We start from the raw sequence: 18,191 nt of genomic DNA, 5'->3' as shown, positions 1-18,191 counted from the left end.
TCCTTAAGCATCAGAACACCATGTAGCTCAAACCAGTGTTGATTGTTCGTTCTGTACTGATTGCTGAGGTGTGGAATGACTTCTTTTTAGAACATCTCCGAGATGTGGGCCATGGTGAAACAAATGACTGATGTTACCCTGGTTCCTGCCAGTGATGCCTTGAAGGTCCGGACCAACATGGAGGTGCGGATGGAATTTGTGAGGCACGCCCTGCACTACCTGGAGCAGAGGTAAGGGGAGTGCTCTGGGGGGCACAGTTTAATAAAGCTCCCTAATAACAAGCCAGAATGACTTTGTGATGTGCATGCTAAGAAGTCAGCTACCTTGTGCTGCTCACAGCAGTGTCTGTTGCCTGTCTTTTTTATTGTGCAGGGCTTAGAGCAGCCACTTGAATATAAAGCTGTTTTAGTTTGAGAGTGATCTAGTTAAAAAGGCCTTGAATCCATGGGGAGGTTGTTTAGAAGATGCAAAGACCTTTTTATTCTTTCTTCTGTGTTGCTTATAAATATTCCATATCTGCGCAGTGATATGTGAAAATTTGTCACTTGTGGAAAGGGATCCATTTCCCTTCTGCAAAAAAAAGAATTCTTTTCTGTGTGTTCACTTTGTGATTGCTGGTGACTGTCAGCAGCTCGTGAGGACAGCGCTGGGGTCAAACCCAGTGCAACGAGTCAGGTTCTGATCGTGCCATTTCTACACTGAAAAGATTTTGGAAAATGTGAAGAAGCTGAAGCTGACAGTTGTTTGTCACACCTCATCAGTGCTCGTGTCACCCAGGGGTGATGGTGGAGTGCCTGCCTGTGCACAGAGGAGCTGGCACAGCTGGAGGATCTCCTGTTCCCAGTTCTTTGGTCTCGGCAGGGTGTGATCAGCCGGTGACTCTTATCCTGCTTTGCCAAAGATCCAACTTGGTAAATTTTCACAGTGCCATTAACTGCTAACTGAAATAGTTATATACAGTTCACCCCCAACCCTTCCAGCTGTGAAGGTTGTGCCTCAGGCTTGACACACAACCCTGTGCCTAGCTTTGGAGTTTTCCTTTCCTAGAGGGCATTGTCTAATATTGAACTGTTTCCATGCCTCACCAGTACACTTGTACACAGAGGAGATGTAATGCTACTCACAGCTGCCCTTGCATTAGTTGCTTTGGAACAACTGTGATCCTAAGCCCTGAGGAGCATGCTCTTGACTCAGCCATAATTCTAGTTATCAAGATACTCTGATATTTGCCTGTGTTTAGCATAGCCTTTCAGTTTTGTAGTCTGACAGTGCATGAGTCTACTGTGTGCTGCAGAGAAAGAAAGAACTTCATGGCATTTATTGCTGCTGCTTACATAGGTCTTCCTTTAGGGTACAGATTTTTGAGACTCCTAAACATGAGTATTTGTTGAATTGATCTGCCTTGATCAAATGCTTTGATGGGTTATTTTAAAAGGTGTTCTTAACGCTGCTTTTACCAGTTGTATTTCTCTGAATTCTCTTTTTCTCTGGGATTTCCTTCTGGCAAGTCCAGAGCCCCAAGGATGGTACTTTTTCATGGGGCAGGGAAGAGAGACAAACACATCTATGGTGTTTAACTGTTCTTTAGTGATAGAATTGAGAGGTAAAACATTAGGATGGAAAGGCTTTTTGCCAATTACAACAATTGAGCTGAACTTAGTACTATGAAAACCTAATAAGAGGAACTTCATAATAGAGAGTTGAACCTGGAGCAGTCCACAGCCCCCAAACGTGGTGTCTCTTGAGACTGCTGAATACAAGGACCTTCCTAAATTGACAGCAATGTTTGCTTCATTCTGCTGTAATGATAATGTTGGAACATCAAGGTAATTTACTTTAAATTGCTAACTCTGTCAGATCTGCAAGGCACTGGATGTTTTTGTAGCAGCTGTATTTCAGTCTGTTCATGTTTGGTTTGCTTGTGTTGTTTTTTTTCAGCTACAAAAATTACACCTTTGTGACAGTCTTTGGAAACCTGCACCAGGCTCAGCTGGGTGGAGTCCCAGGGACCTACCAACTGGTCCGCAGCTTCCTGAACATCAAACTCCCAGCATCTGTCCCTGGGCTCCAGGTTTGTCCCTCACTCTCAGCCACTGAGCTGAAATGATAACATCAGTCTGATTGCTCCAGTACAGATGGGAAACTGGTGCAGCCTCTGGTGGCTTTGCTATTGTTTAAGCTGCTTTTGGTGTAGCAGGCTCTTATTCCTTCTCTGGAATTTTTCATTAGGAAAACGGAAGATAGTAGCCAAAATCACTCTGAACTCAGAGCTGGTCACAAAACATGGTGCTCAGTAGTTTGAGTTCTAAACTCAAACTAGAAAATTCTAGAAATGATTCTAGAAATGATGGTCTCTTTGGGTGGTCATCTTAGAGATCAACCGAGGTGTATTAAAATACACTATGATGTTTCAAAAAAGCAGTAACTTAATCTCCCTGTTTTGCTTTTTCTCTTTTTGTATAATTACTGTAAGATGATGACACCAGTTTTTGATAACTGAATGTGTAATGAATTCATCTGAGTTGTAGCCCAAGCCTTTTATTTAGGAATCTGAATAAAACCCTGCTTACCTGCATATAGTAGAAAGTGCATAGCTGTGCATCTACAAAATTAGCAGATAGGCAGGCTGGGTTGAAAAATTAAATTTAAAAGTTAAATGAAGAAATAATAAATTATAACATTGGAGAGCACACAGCTAAGTCTTGCTGTCTTTTTCTTGCCTGCTGAAATCTATGATTGGCTTGGTATCTTTGTTTCAGTAAAAATGTTTTTAATTGTAAAGTTCTTGTTTTAATGTATCAGGTCTAATACAAATCCACCTCCTGGGTGGGGAGAACATCATTTGCGAGTTCTGGGATTGTCAGAACCCCACTCAGAACTGAAATCTGGGCAAGCAAAGAAGAGTCACACTCTTCACTGCTAAGATGTACAGAGCTTTCACAGGACTTAACCATGACAACCTCTGGCTTCTGTAACACAAACAGAATTTTCTACCAAAATTAGAGTGTGGGTATAAAGGCAGAAATAATGAAGGAGGCAAAGAATAGTTTAAAAAATGAAGTATTTCCTCCTTTCTTTTCAGGATGGTGAGGTGGAGGGGCATCCTGTGTGGGCACTGATTTACTACTGCATGCGCTGTGGGGACCTGAGTGCAGCCATGCACGTGGTGAAACGGGCACAGCACCAGCTGGGGGAGTTCAAAACCTGGTTCCAGGAGTACATGCACAGCAAGGACAGAAGGTAATTGGGAACGAGGAGAGATCTTTGTGAGGGGTGGGAATTGCTGTGGAGTAGTGAATTAATCAGTGGCTTGGTGGGACTGCAAGAAGCTCAGGTCTCTTCTGGTGGTGTTGGCTGCTTGGTGTTTGTTTATATTACCTACCTAAACTACGTATAAGAAGTTTGCATATTTTAATTTGTGGCTTTGAAGTCTAAAAATCTCAATAGAGAAAGAGTTGTTTGAAAAATATGCAAAAATTTACATTTCAAAAATAATACAGCGTGGTGCAGCTTTGCCTTTTTACAGGAGGATATGCCCTGTGAAACAGTGGGGTACTACATACAGTAGATCAGATTTAATCTGCTGTCACGAATCCTGTCTCTTTTTATTTCCCCCGTTGCTTATTTTGGCTGAATTTCCTTTGGGGAACACTTTTTACTACACCTGTTTTCATAAGAATGCCATGCAGGAAAAGCAAGGGGTGTTTGTTAGGCCTTTAGAGGCACTCGCAGTCACCTCTTTCCTGGGCTTATTCTCCTTTTCCAGCTTTTCCTGTTCATCACTGGGCAGAGGCCACTGGCCAAACTGCTTCTGGTGTGGTTGCAGGCTAACAAAACAAACTGAAAGAAAGAAAAAAGTCCAAGTGCCATTTACCAAGTAGTGTGTGCCATGTTATTCTTCTATAAATTAACCTGTGTTGTAGAGTATCTAGGAGTGCTCATTATATCAAGATTTTTCCAGAAACTTTAGTGAAGGTATTGTCATTGTTTTCATTATAAGCACTTTAATGAGATACAGTATAATTGATTTATTTTGGTTTTATTACAGCTGGGGAAAGGTGCTCTGCCTACAGATTTGACAAGCAATGTCTTTGTCTAGAACACTTCACTGGTTCAATTCTGTAAAATTCTCTACAAGAGGGTACCAGAAAAAGAATGACAAAGAACATTATGACAGTAGTTAATAACAAGGATGAAAGTATCTCTCCTAAAAGATTTCATGGTACAATGACCTGCTCACTTGTTAGTTATTAACCCAAAGAGTTCCAAAGACTTTGTGAGCTCTCTTTTTCTGAAATTATGAAATAGCAGAGTCGGACAAAAATTGCTCATCTCCCACAGTATTAATGTTCCCCTAAAGACACTGTCATATGGTTACTTTGTTTTTCCTGCAATGGGTATTTGAAGACAGTCCTCCATAACTTAAATTATGTGTTTAAATTCATGTGTGCAAAGTTTTGACCTGCAGATATAAATAGAAAGTGCAACAAATACCAGCCAGTGCTTCCTGTTGTTGTAACTTTGCTGTGAACACACACTTATTTACAGTTATTTATATCTAGGTTGCCTTATGCAGGGAAAATGGGTTTCATGTCTTTTCCTTCGATCTTTTCTTTTCCTCAGGCTGTCTCCTGCCACAGAAAACAAGCTGCGCCTTCATTACAGGCGAGCTCTGAGGAACAACACTGACCCCTACAAAAGGGCTGTTTATTGTATCATTGGCCGTTGTGACATTACAGACAACCAGAGTGAGATTGCTGATAAAACAGAAGATTACCTGTGGCTAAAAGTGAGTGTGATGCTGGGGTTGTGGTGGTGGTGTTTGGATTTTTTTTTTTTTTTTTAAAGAACAGTTCTAAATGGTGCTGCATTTCTGCACTGCTCTGCTACCCTCCTCACTTCTAGGGTAGGGAAAACCTGCTTCTAGGTGTTTTGCATCAATGTGATGCATGGGACCTGATCTTGAAGAGGGCAAAGAGCTGGGAACCTGAGTTCCAGGGCTGCTCTGTTGCCCTCTGTACTATCAGGTGTTAGTTTGGGTACACTTGTCTTTGCAAGTGCCATGTTCTTCATTTGACACTGATCTTTGTCAGCTGTTTTTACAAGTGATGTTAGCTTGCTACAGTGAGGATTCTTTGAGTTCTCCTTCCTGGCTGGATTATGTCTGAAGTGTCAGTGTCAGTTGACCAAAGACAATGCTGCCAATGTCTCTGCAGTCTGAAGTCCTTACAGCTTTGGTGGGGGCATGACAGATACTGGTCAGCAGCTTTATCAGAAAGAGGGGGGTAGAATGATGTATTTGTTAAAATAATATTGTATTTGTGGCTAAGGAATGCTGCTTTTAATTGTTGCTTAGAGAGTATTCAGAGTCCCAGCACTGAAGTTTGATGGCATGGAGAGATACAGAACCCCCTGGTTATATCTGCATGGATTTCTGCTGCTGCTGCATTAGGAATCTTTGCTTCCCAGCAGTGGACGTTGTGACTAGAAGTAGTTTCTGGGCAGTTGGTCAAATCCTGGGAGGGGCTTCAGATGGAATGAATATCTTCTGAGTGCATTCCTTGTGCAGGGGGGAATAACTGTGGTTCTTCTTTTGGGTGTGTTTTTTAGCTGAACCAGGTGTGTTTTGATGATGGTGGTGCGAGCTCCCCACAGGACCGACTGACGTTATCACAGTTCCAGAAGCAGCTGCTGGAAGACTATGGTGAGGAACCACAGAGAAATGTGTTGCTTGGGGCTTCTGCTTTTCTGCTTAGGACACTTTCCAATCATTATTACACGAACCCCAGACTCCACTACTGACAGGCATCTTCAGGGTGTCCATGGACAGCCTGCTTCCCTGGAATAATGGCAGACTTCAGCAAGACATGATGAATAAGTCTGGTGTGTTCCTAGCAATCCAGAGAGTAAATATTCATCTGTGAACAATACTGCTGCTATTTCTCCTTTATCCCTACTTAATTGCAGATTGCTGTCTTTCATAAATGTGCCAAAGTCTTTAGCAGAACTTCCAGCTTTTGGAATACAGAACAGAAAAGCAATCACTGCCTAATGTAGGCATGTCTTTCCAAGCCTTTTCTCTGTATGCATCTGATGTTCATTATTTCCCTTAAATTAATATTTCAAGTAATTTTCTGGGTATCGAAGTCACAGTTCCTTAGACCTCAGGAAGTTCTTAGACCATCCACAGCTCAAGAGAGTACCTTTTCCTCTCATCATCCAAATTAAGTCACTTGTATCCAAAACACACAGATTTGGATTCTCCCCAGCTTTCTAGTTTGTAGTATCACTAACACTCACACAAAATTGTGTGGAAAAGAAATACAGTAAGCTACTGTTGGTGTCACTGAGCAGGAAAATCCAGGGTTTTAATGTTATTTGTACCACTTAGCAGAAGTATAAACAAAGACAAAAAGTTGTGATCTTTAGAGAATCTGTTGCAGTCTATCAGAGTGGATGGTTTGTTGTCTGAAAAGACACTGTGATCTTTCCTGATAAAATTGCAATGGAGCAGTTGTAGATGAGCCCCTGATGTGTGATTAGGAATTCAGGTTTGTGCACTGTGTCTGTTTTGGTTGGCACCGGATGACCAGCCACGATGTAACTGTGACAGGAGGCATCCACTGTCAGTCATCTCTGATGGCACAGCCATGAAAACAATGTGAAAACGCTCCGTGTTTTGTTCTTTTGCAGGTGAATCACATTTTGCAGTGAACCAGCCTCCTTTCCTCTACTTCCAAGTGCTGTTCTTGACAGCACAGTTTGAAGCTGCGATCGCTTTTCTCTTCCGGACAGAGCGCTTGCGCTGTCACGCCGTTCACGTTGCTTTGGTCCTGTTTGAGTTAAAACTGCTCCTGAAATCTTCTGGCCAGAGTGCACAGCTGTGTAAGTCCGATTTACTTTGCAATAAAGGAGTGTTTTGTGAGCCCTCAGAGTACCCTGTAGACACTGCAGGTCTATGCGATCGATCAATCAAGGAGCGTTTATCGGAACAGTCTCCTCAGAGTTAATTGGTTTAGTTCCATTCGAGCTCTGGATCGTGGTTCTGACCGATTTCAGATGAGGATCAGTTTTGCTGACATTTACACTCTGTGACAGTGTTGTTTCTGACATTGCAGTAAGCCACGAAGCCGGGGACCCTCCTGGGGTCAGACGTCTCAACTTCGCGCGGCTTTTGATGCTTTACACCCGTAAGTTTGAATCGACAGATCCCAGGGAAGCTCTGCAGTATTTTTACTTTCTCAGGTAGGAGCTAATATATGTTTCTAGGTTTTCTCCTCGTTATTACTGCTTCATTTTTCTTACCTGGAAAGTTCTCAGGAACAGCAGTGCCTTCCTCCTTCTCTTTCTCTTGTAGAAATGAGAAGGACAGCCAAGGGGAGAACATGTTCTTGCGCTGCGTTAGTGAAATAGTGATTGAAAGCAGAGAGGTACGTTTGGCCATGCTTTGCCTTCCTCAGTTAAACTGAAAGTCATTTCTTCATTAAAGTCTTTATTAGACAGGACAGCCCTAACAGTTGTTTACCCTTTGTGCCTGATGCAGCCCTAGATGTTGGAAGGTCTTATAATGACCATACATTTAACATAGTTGATCATGTCTTTTTGCCTGTTGTTTAGTTACAAATGCTTTTGGCAATGGTCACTGTTTTTCGTTCATCCATGACTTCATCTTTGTATTTAGCAAATATGTTGTGAAATACATGCAATTCATCTCTCTGTTTTTGTTTCCTTTTTTCTTTGCATCTGTGTGGGTATAGTTTGATATGATTCTTGGAAAGCTGGAAAAAGATGGTAGTAGGAAGGTGAGTTAACAATTTATGTTTATATTTTACATAAAAAGCACAAAGCATGTGTGATTTCCAAAGTAGTCATAAGACTAGATGATCATCTTAGTTTTGCATGCTCAACTACAGTAAAATCATTTCCAGATATTCTTGACTCTTCCCTCTCTTTTATTCTACAGGTTTATTATTTGTTTTAAAATTCTTATTGCCCTTGCTTTTAACTGTGTAAGATTTCACTTGCAGCCTGTCATGGCAGTATAAACAAACAGCATCCCTGGAGCCCCTGGCATGTTATATGCTGAGGTCTTTTGTGTTTTCTTCTCCCCTGGAATGTGTCATCAGCAATTAACAGCTCAAACTCTGAATTATTTTATCTGGGTCATTTTGAGTGTAATAAAAACCAAGGATGTCTCAGTGCTGACTCTGTTTTGGAGAAAGTCTCTCTTGCAAGAGCTCATTCTAATTTTAATGTCTCACTTTTGCACTTTCCCATGGAAATGTACAGGCCATTCTCATCACAAGCCAACACATAAAATATTCATTGCCTTGATAGAATATTCAGAAGTATTTAAGCATCCTGATTTCTCTTTCCTCTCCTTTTATTTTTGTCTCACTTCTTTAGCCTGGAGTGATAGACAAGTTTACAAGTGACACAAAATCCATTATTAACAAAGTGGCTTCTGCAGCAGAAAATAAAGGATTGTTTGAAGAAGCTGCAAAACTCTATGACCTTGCAAAGGTAAATATCTCCTGTGTGCTGCCTTAACTGTGTACCTGGTTCACTGTTTTTCTTTCCAAACGTTCTCTCTGTGATTAGGAGGTTAAATTTCATCTCAGAGATTGAATTGCCCTTATTCAAGCAGCTTATTTCTGCTGCTGTTAGAGCAGAGCCATTGGCTGCACAGAGAGGGGGTTTAGTGAGCAAACCCAGATGGATTGCACTCCAGGGATTCTGATTCAGGACATTCTGGTTCTTGATCAATGTAATCTTTTGAAGTGATTGCCTCCTGCATGATTTTATTCTGTCTAGTGAAGTTATTTACCTGGAGTATACTCTTCCGATTTTATAGATGTTGAACTGAAGTCTAAAATAGTTGGGTTTTATGGTGAGTACTCGTGTTTCCTTTTGAAATACATTTGAAATAAAAATGGATTCAACCATAGACACTATTTTAGAGAAAAACTAGGGGAAAATACTTTTTCACATGAGCCAGCAGCATTATGTTGCTTGTAGCTTATGTGGTCTTGACTCTTTGTGGGAGGGAAGCATCTCTGAGCTTGCACTGAGCACCTACTGCATGAGACTCTTCTGCTTTTTCAATGAGATTAAAACACCAAGTCCCATCGTGCTCCTGTTATTTGTGTGTCACTTAATACCCACAGAACCCTGACAAAGTTTTAGAACTGATGAACAAGCTCCTGAGCCCAGTTGTTCCCCAGATCAGCACTCCCCAGTCGAACAAGGAGCGGCTGAAGAACATGGCCCATTCCATTGCTGAGAGGTGAGACTGGCTGAGACAGGGCTGGGGGACTCACCCCCACCTGCCCCGGGGCTCTCAGTGTGTGGTGGATTAGTTCTGGTGTTGTTCCTGCAGGCTGGACTGTGGCATCCACAGCAATATACTTAGAAAGACAGAGAAGAGGTCAGAATTGATCCTGTCCTGCTCGTGATGGCTTGCGGTACTGAAACCAGAAAAGAAACTTTCTGGGGCAGGTCAGGTAAATTTGGCAAGAAGCTTTATCTGTAGGTGAATCAGGATCGCCAGGGTCTGTTAAGGAGCAATAAATATCATGAACTGTTTGTTTTATATTTTTTTTAAAGCAAAATATCATGGCAGTTGCAGAGTCATTGCACACAATTCACTTGCTTGAAATAGTATTAAGAGAGAGCTACAAAAGCAGTAATTCTGAGTTGTAACAGCAGTGCAGCGAGTTCAGTAGCTGTCTGAAAACCTTATTTCACTGCTGCTTTAATTAAAGCTGAAAAGGGAACGTTTAAGCTGAGGTGTGCACATGGCTAATGTAAGCAGTGGACCCCATTGCCACAGCCTGTTACATTAACCAAGAGCTGTGTGGTACTCAGAAAAGGGAGAGAAATGGGAGTGACCAAAAGGAATGGCCCCTGCAATGTCTGTGTGCTAATTAGGATACATGTTTGAGAGACATCAGTGCTCAAGATTCATTAGGAGCTGGAAGTTAGGAATAGCCTGATTCTGAAAGGCTGTAATTGCAAAATAACTTTGTGATTTTTTTTTTTTTAATCGTCCTCTTTTGGTGTATCTTGTCACAGTGGCTGCCATGGAAAATTCCTGTATTTTACTAGAGCAAAATGTGGGTACCTGTGAGAAATGTCTCACTGGTTTTCCTCAACCCTTGAGCTGCTGAGAGAATAAAAATAAGCCAACCCCACTTGCTGGCATTTGAAATTGGAAGACAAATACAGACATGCATTGATTTCCATCAGAGACCTTTCCCTTTCTTGTTTTGACAAGTGCCATTTGCCAGTCACTCCTTCCAGTCAACCTTTCCCTCATTTAGCCAGACTGAGACTGAGTGAAAATTGGTGCTGTATTGACTCAGTGAGAGACTGATTTGGTGGCAGACATTAAAGGGAATTAAACCTATGGCTTGAGTTAAAGCTTCAGCAAAAGCTGTAATGGGCTTTGGTTTGCTACTTGCTTTGATCTGTTTGAAAGCACTAAATATTACTGTGCAATAATGCCACCTCACAGCTGCAAAGCCAGAACAGTTCTGATTTAGAGCATCTTCTTGCCAGTTCAGTGCAAGACAGGGCTTTTCCTCATGGACCCTTCTGCAGACGGTGCTGCAGTGGTGCAGCATTCCTCCTGTGCCTTCTTAGGATGCTTTTGGAACAGGGGAGGCACCCAGCAGGAAAGGCCAAGAGGTTATTTGGCTTCCTCCTCTGCAGCAGCACTGTTAAACCTTGAGGAAGGAGCTCCTCTGTGACCCCGTGCAGGCAGCAGTGAGAGCAGGCAGCCCTCCAGCTCATCCCCCAGCCAGGGTAGCTGGAGGCAGCATGCAGGAGCATTTAATCCATCTTTAAGTCTTAACTTCCTGCCTGAAGCAGGGACTTTTGTGCTGGAGGATTGTCTGCTGTAAAACAGCATGTTAAATATGCTTGTACAGAGCTTGCCTTGCAGGTCTCTGCTGCCTGGCACCGCTTCCCCACGAATGTGGGACGTGTAAACATGTAAAAGGAAACAAATGTTGGATTTGATGCAAAAGGGGAAGTGATTAGAAGTATTTTTAAAAAGCCACAACCTGTGAAAATTCTGCCTCCTGGTTAAGGAAAATGAAAGCTGTCCTTTGTTAAATGCCTTCTGTCCTTGTGCTTGATGTCTCCGCTTCCAAGAATTGCAAGAGCACAGTTCTAAACGGTTGCCATTTTGCACAATAAAACTGTGAAACAATTTCTTTCAGGTACAAAGCGCAGGGGATAAGTGCAAAGAAATCCATTGACTCCACGTTCTACCTTCTGCTAGACTTAATCACATTTTTTGATGAATATCACGCTGGTCACGTTGACAGGGCCTTTGATGTAAGTTGCAAGAGTTCTGTTTGAAGTGTAGCCTTCCTAATGCCCTTGAAAGCCCAGAATGTCTCAAATAACATCACTTAAAAAAATTATATTTAATGAGTTAGAAGGGGTTACAACGCTGTAGGAATTTAAAAAGGTGTTTCTACCCTGTTGCTTGACAAACAGGAAGATCTTTCTGGGGCTGTTTTATAGACATCGAACAAAATATTCCTGCTGCTCAACAAAGGGAGGAGATAAACCAATAACTAACAATGAAATTATTTCTCTTGAATGAAACCAGGACGATTTCATTAACACTTCAAAACCACACTTTATTAGTATATGGTACATGGAACACTGATTACCTACCCTGATTCCTGCTTTTCTTTTTGAAGATTATTGAACGCCTGAAGCTCGTGCCTCTCAGCCAGGATTGCGTCAAGGAGAGAGTTGCTGCCTTCCGGAATTTCAGCGATGAGGTGAGTACTGTCTTGGGCTTAGCTTTCAAAAGCCTTTTGCTTTGTTAAAAGGATCTTAAAACCTTGTCATCTCATCATCCTTATTCTTCAGCGGGGAAATAGGATGAGATTATTCTGAATTCGTCCAAGTGGATTCTTGGCTTACAACTTTCTCCTCCGTACTGCTCTTTCAAGTGCTAGAGTTCCCTGCCCAGAAATCCTGTCTCCATTTTGAAGCTGGCATCTGCCTGAATTTCCCTGAACTTACTGAGTTTGATCCAAGAATTCAAAATATTGGAAACCTTTAACTTGCTGGTGACTGAGTTCTGCCATGCTCGTAATGGTCACCAAGCATTTGCAGGGTGTTTGTTTAGTTCCCTCTAAATCAGAGGAACTCTGGATTTGTGTATTAGCAGATGAAGCACAGTGGAAGGCTGTTGCTGCTCTTGAACTGTTTTAACTGGAGGATGACACTTCTCTTGTAGGCAGTGTTTGTGTGTATTTTGGGTGCTTTAGAGTTCTTTGTGTTCAGGCACTTTGGGTTTTGTCTGACCTGTTGCTGTCAAAAGTGAAGGTGCAGCCATTATGCATGTCTGTCTGAAAGCTCTGGGCAGTGTTTGTGCTGGATGGTGCAATCACAGCAGGGTGACCATTACAGGTAGGACTGTTACAGGAGTAAATATCAGCCACAGTTGTCATTGTTTGGCTTTCTGATTCTGCATAGCAAGGGTAATGGTTCTGTCAACATGCTCTTCACTGCAATGGGTCTTTTTTTTTCCCCTTCTTTGTGTAGATCAAGCACAATTTATCTGAGGTCCTGCTTGCAACCATGAATATTTTATTCACCAAGTATAAGAGGATGAAAGGCACGAGCCCAACCACTCCTGCCAGACCTCAGCGGGTAATGGAAGACAGAGATTCGGTAAGAATACAATCCTCACTGTCTGAGGAGTTTTCCTACATCCTGTTCCCCTGCTTTTAAGAGACTGGGCTTCACATAACTGTGAATCTCTAATGGTCTTTGCTTTTGACTTGCTCAGTTACTTAGAGTCTCAGACTACTGAGCTTGCTCAGTTACTTTATCTCAAGGCTGGTCTCTGATACCTTCAGCTTTGTGTAGAGAGAGGATGGAACTGGATGACCTGTAAGGTCCCTTTCAGGCCAAACCATTTGGAGTCTGTGATACTGCTCTAAATGGCATTGAGCTAATGGGGATATTACACCTATATTTTCACTAGCAAGAGAAAGCAAGTTGCTTCTTGGTGGGATCTTAAATAGTAAAACAGGTGGGGACAGTGCAGTGTCTCTAGGTTGGTTGGTGTTGGTGCTGTGACAACTGAGCTGTTGCTTTCAAGCACCTGATTTCCACTCCTTTCATTTGAGTAGGTGCCCATTTCTGCTGGAAAGGCCTTCCTTGACTCCTCTCCTTGGCCTGCTTCTGTAGTGACATGGAGTGATGTTTTCCAAGTGTCCTTGGGGGATGCACCAAGATCTCGGGTGCATCCCGGTGGTGAAGGGCAGCAGTTGTGCTGCTGCCTCTGCAGCTGAGTGGGCAGCAGTGCTTGTCTGGCTGCCTGGGGAAATGGGTGGCAACAGTGGGTTTGACTTCAGTGCTCCAGCTGGTGCAGAAGCATTTCCCCAGCCCACTGACAGGAGCCTCCACCTCTGCAAGGTGCAGAACAGGCATCGTTCGAAGGGCACAGCCAGATTTGTGGGCACTCACCTGTCAACACGCAGGGTTGAGCAGAGGGGTTCTCAGCTTAACTGTTTTTGGGTTTGGTCTTGTCACTCTTACTAAGCTAAAGCTGCTGCAGGCACTTGGAAACCAAGGCCAAACCATTCATCCTGTCTTAACAGATTAGAAAATAAATATCAACTCCTTTTGAGAGTGAAAACCAACTTGGGGCACAGCCAGCTTTATTCCAGGCTTTAGTCAGCTGCAAAGGTGCCTTTGATCTGTAAACTGCAATATTGCTAAAGGCCTTAGCAGCATTTTTAAATTACATAAGAAAACGAAAGGTGTGAGTAATGATACATCTTTGGTTTTGGGGCGAAGCCCGTGAGAGCTGCAGGATCCTGCCTTACAGCAGTGCTTGTGCTGCAGGTTGGCAGCACTGCAGAGGGCTGCCTGCTGCTTGGGCTTCTCCCACCTTAAACTCTACACATGTGAAGTCCCAGGCTAAGGCAATGTGTTACCTGCTCTGTGCCTTCACAAGGTTGGCACTGAGCAACCAGTTCCTTGCTTTCCAAGTGAGCTGTTTGTTTTGGTTTTGATTTCAGTCTTGTGCCTCATGCAGAAGCATTTCCCATCTCCATAGGGGTGCAGTGCTGTCAGGTGTCACCTCAGTATGAGCATTGTTGGCCGACTGGGGATGGGTTTAGCAGCTCTGCATGGGTTTAGCAGCTCTGCTGGCAGAGGTTTGTGTGGAAGGAGCCACCTTGACGTCGTGTCGTATGAACAGCGTGTGAGCACTGCTTCACAAACATGCTCTGCACTCATCTGTGGAGATCAGCTGATGATGAACCTTGCTAAAAACCCTTGAAAGTTTTCTTTTTTTCAGGCTTCAGGTTTTGTTAATCAAGCTCCTGGCCTTGTGTTGGGATCCCCTGCAGCAGGGTGTGAGTGATGGTGGGGACAGGGGGTTCTGAGTCCCAGCTCTCTGTGTGCAGCACAGGCTGTGCTCAGGCATCAGAGGGGACAAGTGCCTTCTGCCTCTGCTGTCAGGGAGGGGATAAGAGAACAGCTGTGTGACTGCTGTGTCACAAGGGAGCATAATCTGCTAATGTAGGATTAGCAGGAGAAAAAAGCCTCTCACCCTGTAGCTCCCTCTGCCTAAAGATTTGCATGTGCAGAAAAATACCAGGCATGGGCACGTGGAGGGCAGGGTAAGAACAGCTCTGGCTCGTGTTCCCCTTTTCTTTTACCCTGAAGAATTTCCTCTAGGACTGCAGGAGCAGGGAATCTGGATTGCTGCAGTTTCCATGTCTGGGAAGCAGTTCAGGTGATTTTAGTGGTGGAAAGAAATGAGGGCATTCCAGACATGAGGAGGGAGGTGTTTCTTCAGCAAAATCTCATTCACCTGAACAGAGATCACAGACACGAGCTTCAGCATGCTGTGCTTGACAAGAATTTGTCTTCTGAACTTCCCTGGAGGAAGGGCAGCTTTTCCATTTCCTCTGGGAGAGCAAATTTTAGGGGAAATGGGGCTCTTTCAGAAGCTTTAACAATCTCAGCACATTGCCCAGTGCACAACGCAAGCGAAAAATTACCTTTCATTGAACAGGTCTTTGAAATTCCTGGCTTTTCTCTAGATCCATCTTCTGTTCATCAGAAAAAAACAGATAGTAGCCATTTGTAACTCTGAGGCTTATTCCACATATTAGGGAACAGAGTTCCCTGGAGTAGGAGCAAACAGCTCTTGAATTTGCCCTCTGGTGCCAAGCACTGCTCTTCTCATCCTGCTGTGATGAGTGGGGGCTTTGGCAGGAGCAGTGTGGACCTGGCAGCAAGGGCAGAATGGGTGGGAGGAGTACTGGAGTGCTGGAGCCCCCTGAACTCAGTAATGCTCTCTGTTAAACATCTCCTGTCACCCTTCAGAGGTGGAATGGACTTCAAGTGAAAGGATCACGTTTGGAGTCAGAGCTGGCATTTATGCACTTTGTTGATTTGGGGATGAAATCGCCCAAGCTGTGTTTTAAATAATTTTTTTTTTTTAAGTTTATACATTAATTAGTTTTGGGAACAAGGGAGCAAAGTGTTGTCCCACTTGGGCTGATCCATTTTGTCAGGTTTTAGGCAGAGATTGCAGTGCTGGGAGCTGTGGCTGTGGTGATGGCCCTGACCCAGATGCTGTGAGTGCATGACAGCAATGGCATATGCTCCCCACCCTGAGCCCTGAACTCTCTGGAGCAGCCCCAGGGCGTTATCTCGGTGGCAAAATTAGGTCAGGAATGGAATGGAATTCTATTTTTTTATTATCTGTGCTCTTATTTCAAATTGCAAGTAACTCTAACATTCGTTAAGTAATTACAGCCAATAGAACATCTAGACCTCCAGGCCGCTCTTGACCTCTGCAAACCTCTGCTCGTTCTTCCCAAAGTATTGTTTTGATTTTTAAAAATAGGCCAGCTGTCATTGCTACTGTAAAGGTAAAGGGAACAGTAACCTGCACTGCTCCTCAGCCCTCCTTAGTCACGGTGAGAGTTTTTGCGTCTTAATACTTTAATTCCAAAGAGTCAGACACCTTGACAGGCTTTTTTTTTTCATCTCCCACCTCTTTTGACCTCCTCTGAAAAGCAGCAGCTCAGACACCATGATACAACCCCACATTTGGAAGCAGACTGGGGGAAATACAACTGTGACTGGAACTGGAAGTCATTTCCAGGCCACCTTGATAAGTAGCCAGTGCAGGGAGAGAAACTGTCCCAGGACATTTTAGCAGTTGGGTCAGTCTTGGGAAAACTCTCACAGCTTGTCCAGTATCAACTTCCAAAGCTTCTCTGTGGCCAGTGAATAACAGACTGGTTCTGAAGAAGGGGTGGAATTGGCCAGAGGGGCACTGGGGCTGGGGTCAGTTCCTGCTGTCAGAGTTACCATCCACGTGCCCACAGCAACCTGAGCACCTTCAGCTTTCCCTGCAGTCAGTAGGGGAAAGGAAGATTTAAACAGTGGATCTTCCAGTACAGTAATTTTGAGATGCTTAATATTTAAGAAGAAAACCCTGTTAGTAATCAAAGCAGTCGAAATAGTTTTCCATAAAGATTTGGACTTTCTGTCTTCTCCTGCTTCTACCAGGCATTGCCATGATTTTCCTTTTAATTTACTCAGGGTTTTAACAAATGAAACAAATTATTCCAGGATTCCCTGCATTTCAGCAGGATCAACTTTGTATTTTGCAAGGTGGGAAAGAATCCTGTTGCCCTGGGAAAGCCCACTTCATGCAGAAATTGCAAGATTGCTGCAGTGCAACAACACTCCACATTGCTGAAAATGTTTTTTCTTAGGTAGTTTCAAATAAATGGGTTTATTTTTTAAGCAAAAGGGCAACTCAACATGCTTTTAATGGTCAGAAAAGGAAATAATTGGATTTCCTTCCAAATGCAGAGATTCATTATCCAGAGAGCAGCTCTGAGAAACAAAGATTACGTTTGCTTGCTTCAAGAGGCAAATGTTGAACTCCTGTGTGTTTTCTGATACTGAAGTAACTGCGCTTTGTTTTTCTGTCTTTTAGCAACTCCAGTCCCAGGCCCGTGCCCTGATCATGTTTGCTGGGATGATCCCCTACAGGACCTCAGGAGACACAAACGCCAGACTGGTGCAGATGGAGATCCTTATGAATTAGCAGAGCAGCTCTGGCTCGGGGCTGCAGCCTCTGCCTGTCCTTAGTACGTTCACAGGGCCCCTGGGACCAGTGTCATTTTGTATTCTTTGTATTTTTGTTGATGGAAATAAATTTCTTTGGTTTTGATATTTGTTTTTTGACATTTTCATTTTTCACCGGTTCTTGTGTTTTTATGTTTTTTTGTTAATTTTATTTTCGATTGGTTTGCGTTTAGAAATTTATTCTTAATTAGTTAATGGGCTGTGCAGAGGGAGTAGCAGTAGGGTGCTGCAGCAGTGAGGTGAATGAACGAGCAGTTTTATAACAGAAGAGGAAGTGGAGAAGAAAACTTTGATTTAGTGCTTAATGAACATACAGCTGGGAACCTTTAGGGGATTTTTTGGGTTTTGAATGCATGTTAAGTGTTGAAAATGTGTCGCTGGTGCCCCACCCACCCCGTGACACGCTGCCATCAGTCCATCACCCTGTCCTGTGTGGTGCACGTGTTGCTGCAGTGCAGGGGAGCTCTGCAGGGGCTCCTTCGTCCTCAGCAAGGTTTGGTGTCCCAGATGTCTCAGCTCTGCACATCCTGGAGCTCTGCTGAAGCTTGGCAGGAGCACCTGGGTTGCAAACAGGTGTATTTTGGTAGGAGAGCACGTGAGTTTTCAGTCAGATGCATTCCAAGTGGTCCCCTGGAGAGTTCACCTGGAGAAGAGAGGTCCAAGTGTGGGGGTGACATTACTGTTGGTTTAGTGGGAAACCTGAGTCCCACTGAAGCATGGGGCTTTAAAAATGGTTACCTTTAAATGTTTTAAGCTACAATTAAGTGTGAAAGCCCAGGGAGCATGTTATAATAGAAGCTTTTCTTTTTTAATATAGCTGCCTGTCTTTGGAATGAAATGTGAGGAATGTTGGTGGTTACTCTTGCTGCTCCCCTGCTGCTGTCTCACCCTCTTGTGTTAGGGGATATAGAACATGTGCAGTTTGGGATGCAGAACAGGCAGCAAAATGCAGGGGCTGCTTTCAGCCTTTGTGTGTTAACAGCTGTCATGGGAGAGAATTCATCCCCATTTTGCAATGTCTTAAGTTG

At 43.4% G+C, this 18,191-nt stretch overlaps 1 protein-coding gene across 6 annotated transcripts in view; it reads left to right on the top strand.

Annotated features, from left to right (window-relative positions):
* The window catches only part of NUP93 (nucleoporin 93), a 76,385-nt gene extending 59,135 nt beyond the window's left edge, over nt 1–17,250 (top strand). For all 6 annotated transcript variants that reach the window (XM_027698192.1, XM_027698193.1, XM_027698194.1 and 3 more), the window contains 15 exons: nt 91–230; nt 1,939–2,071; nt 3,083–3,240; nt 4,624–4,789; nt 5,611–5,704; nt 6,694–6,885; nt 7,119–7,245; nt 7,358–7,430; nt 7,758–7,802; nt 8,407–8,523; nt 9,168–9,286; nt 11,226–11,343; nt 11,718–11,801; nt 12,574–12,702; nt 17,012–17,250. In XM_027698192.1, the coding sequence (XP_027553993.1) occupies nt 91–230; nt 1,939–2,071; nt 3,083–3,240; nt 4,624–4,789; nt 5,611–5,704; nt 6,694–6,885; nt 7,119–7,245; nt 7,358–7,430; nt 7,758–7,802; nt 8,407–8,523; nt 9,168–9,286; nt 11,226–11,343; nt 11,718–11,801; nt 12,574–12,702; nt 17,012–17,122 (1,806 nt within the window). In that variant the 3' untranslated portion in view covers nt 17,123–17,250. The remainder of the gene's footprint in view (nt 1–90; nt 231–1,938; nt 2,072–3,082; nt 3,241–4,623; nt 4,790–5,610; nt 5,705–6,693; nt 6,886–7,118; nt 7,246–7,357; nt 7,431–7,757; nt 7,803–8,406; nt 8,524–9,167; nt 9,287–11,225; nt 11,344–11,717; nt 11,802–12,573; nt 12,703–17,011) is intronic.
* Nucleotides 17,251–18,191: the final 941 nt, after the last annotated feature.

The sequence above is a fragment of the Neopelma chrysocephalum genome, unplaced genomic scaffold (genome assembly GCF_003984885.1).
Source record: "Neopelma chrysocephalum unplaced genomic scaffold, ASM398488v2 Primary Assembly neopelma1_125, whole genome shotgun sequence".
Classification (NCBI taxonomy): domain Eukaryota; kingdom Metazoa; phylum Chordata; class Aves; order Passeriformes; family Pipridae; genus Neopelma; species Neopelma chrysocephalum.
This window is presented reverse-complemented; position numbering and strand designations above follow the sequence as displayed.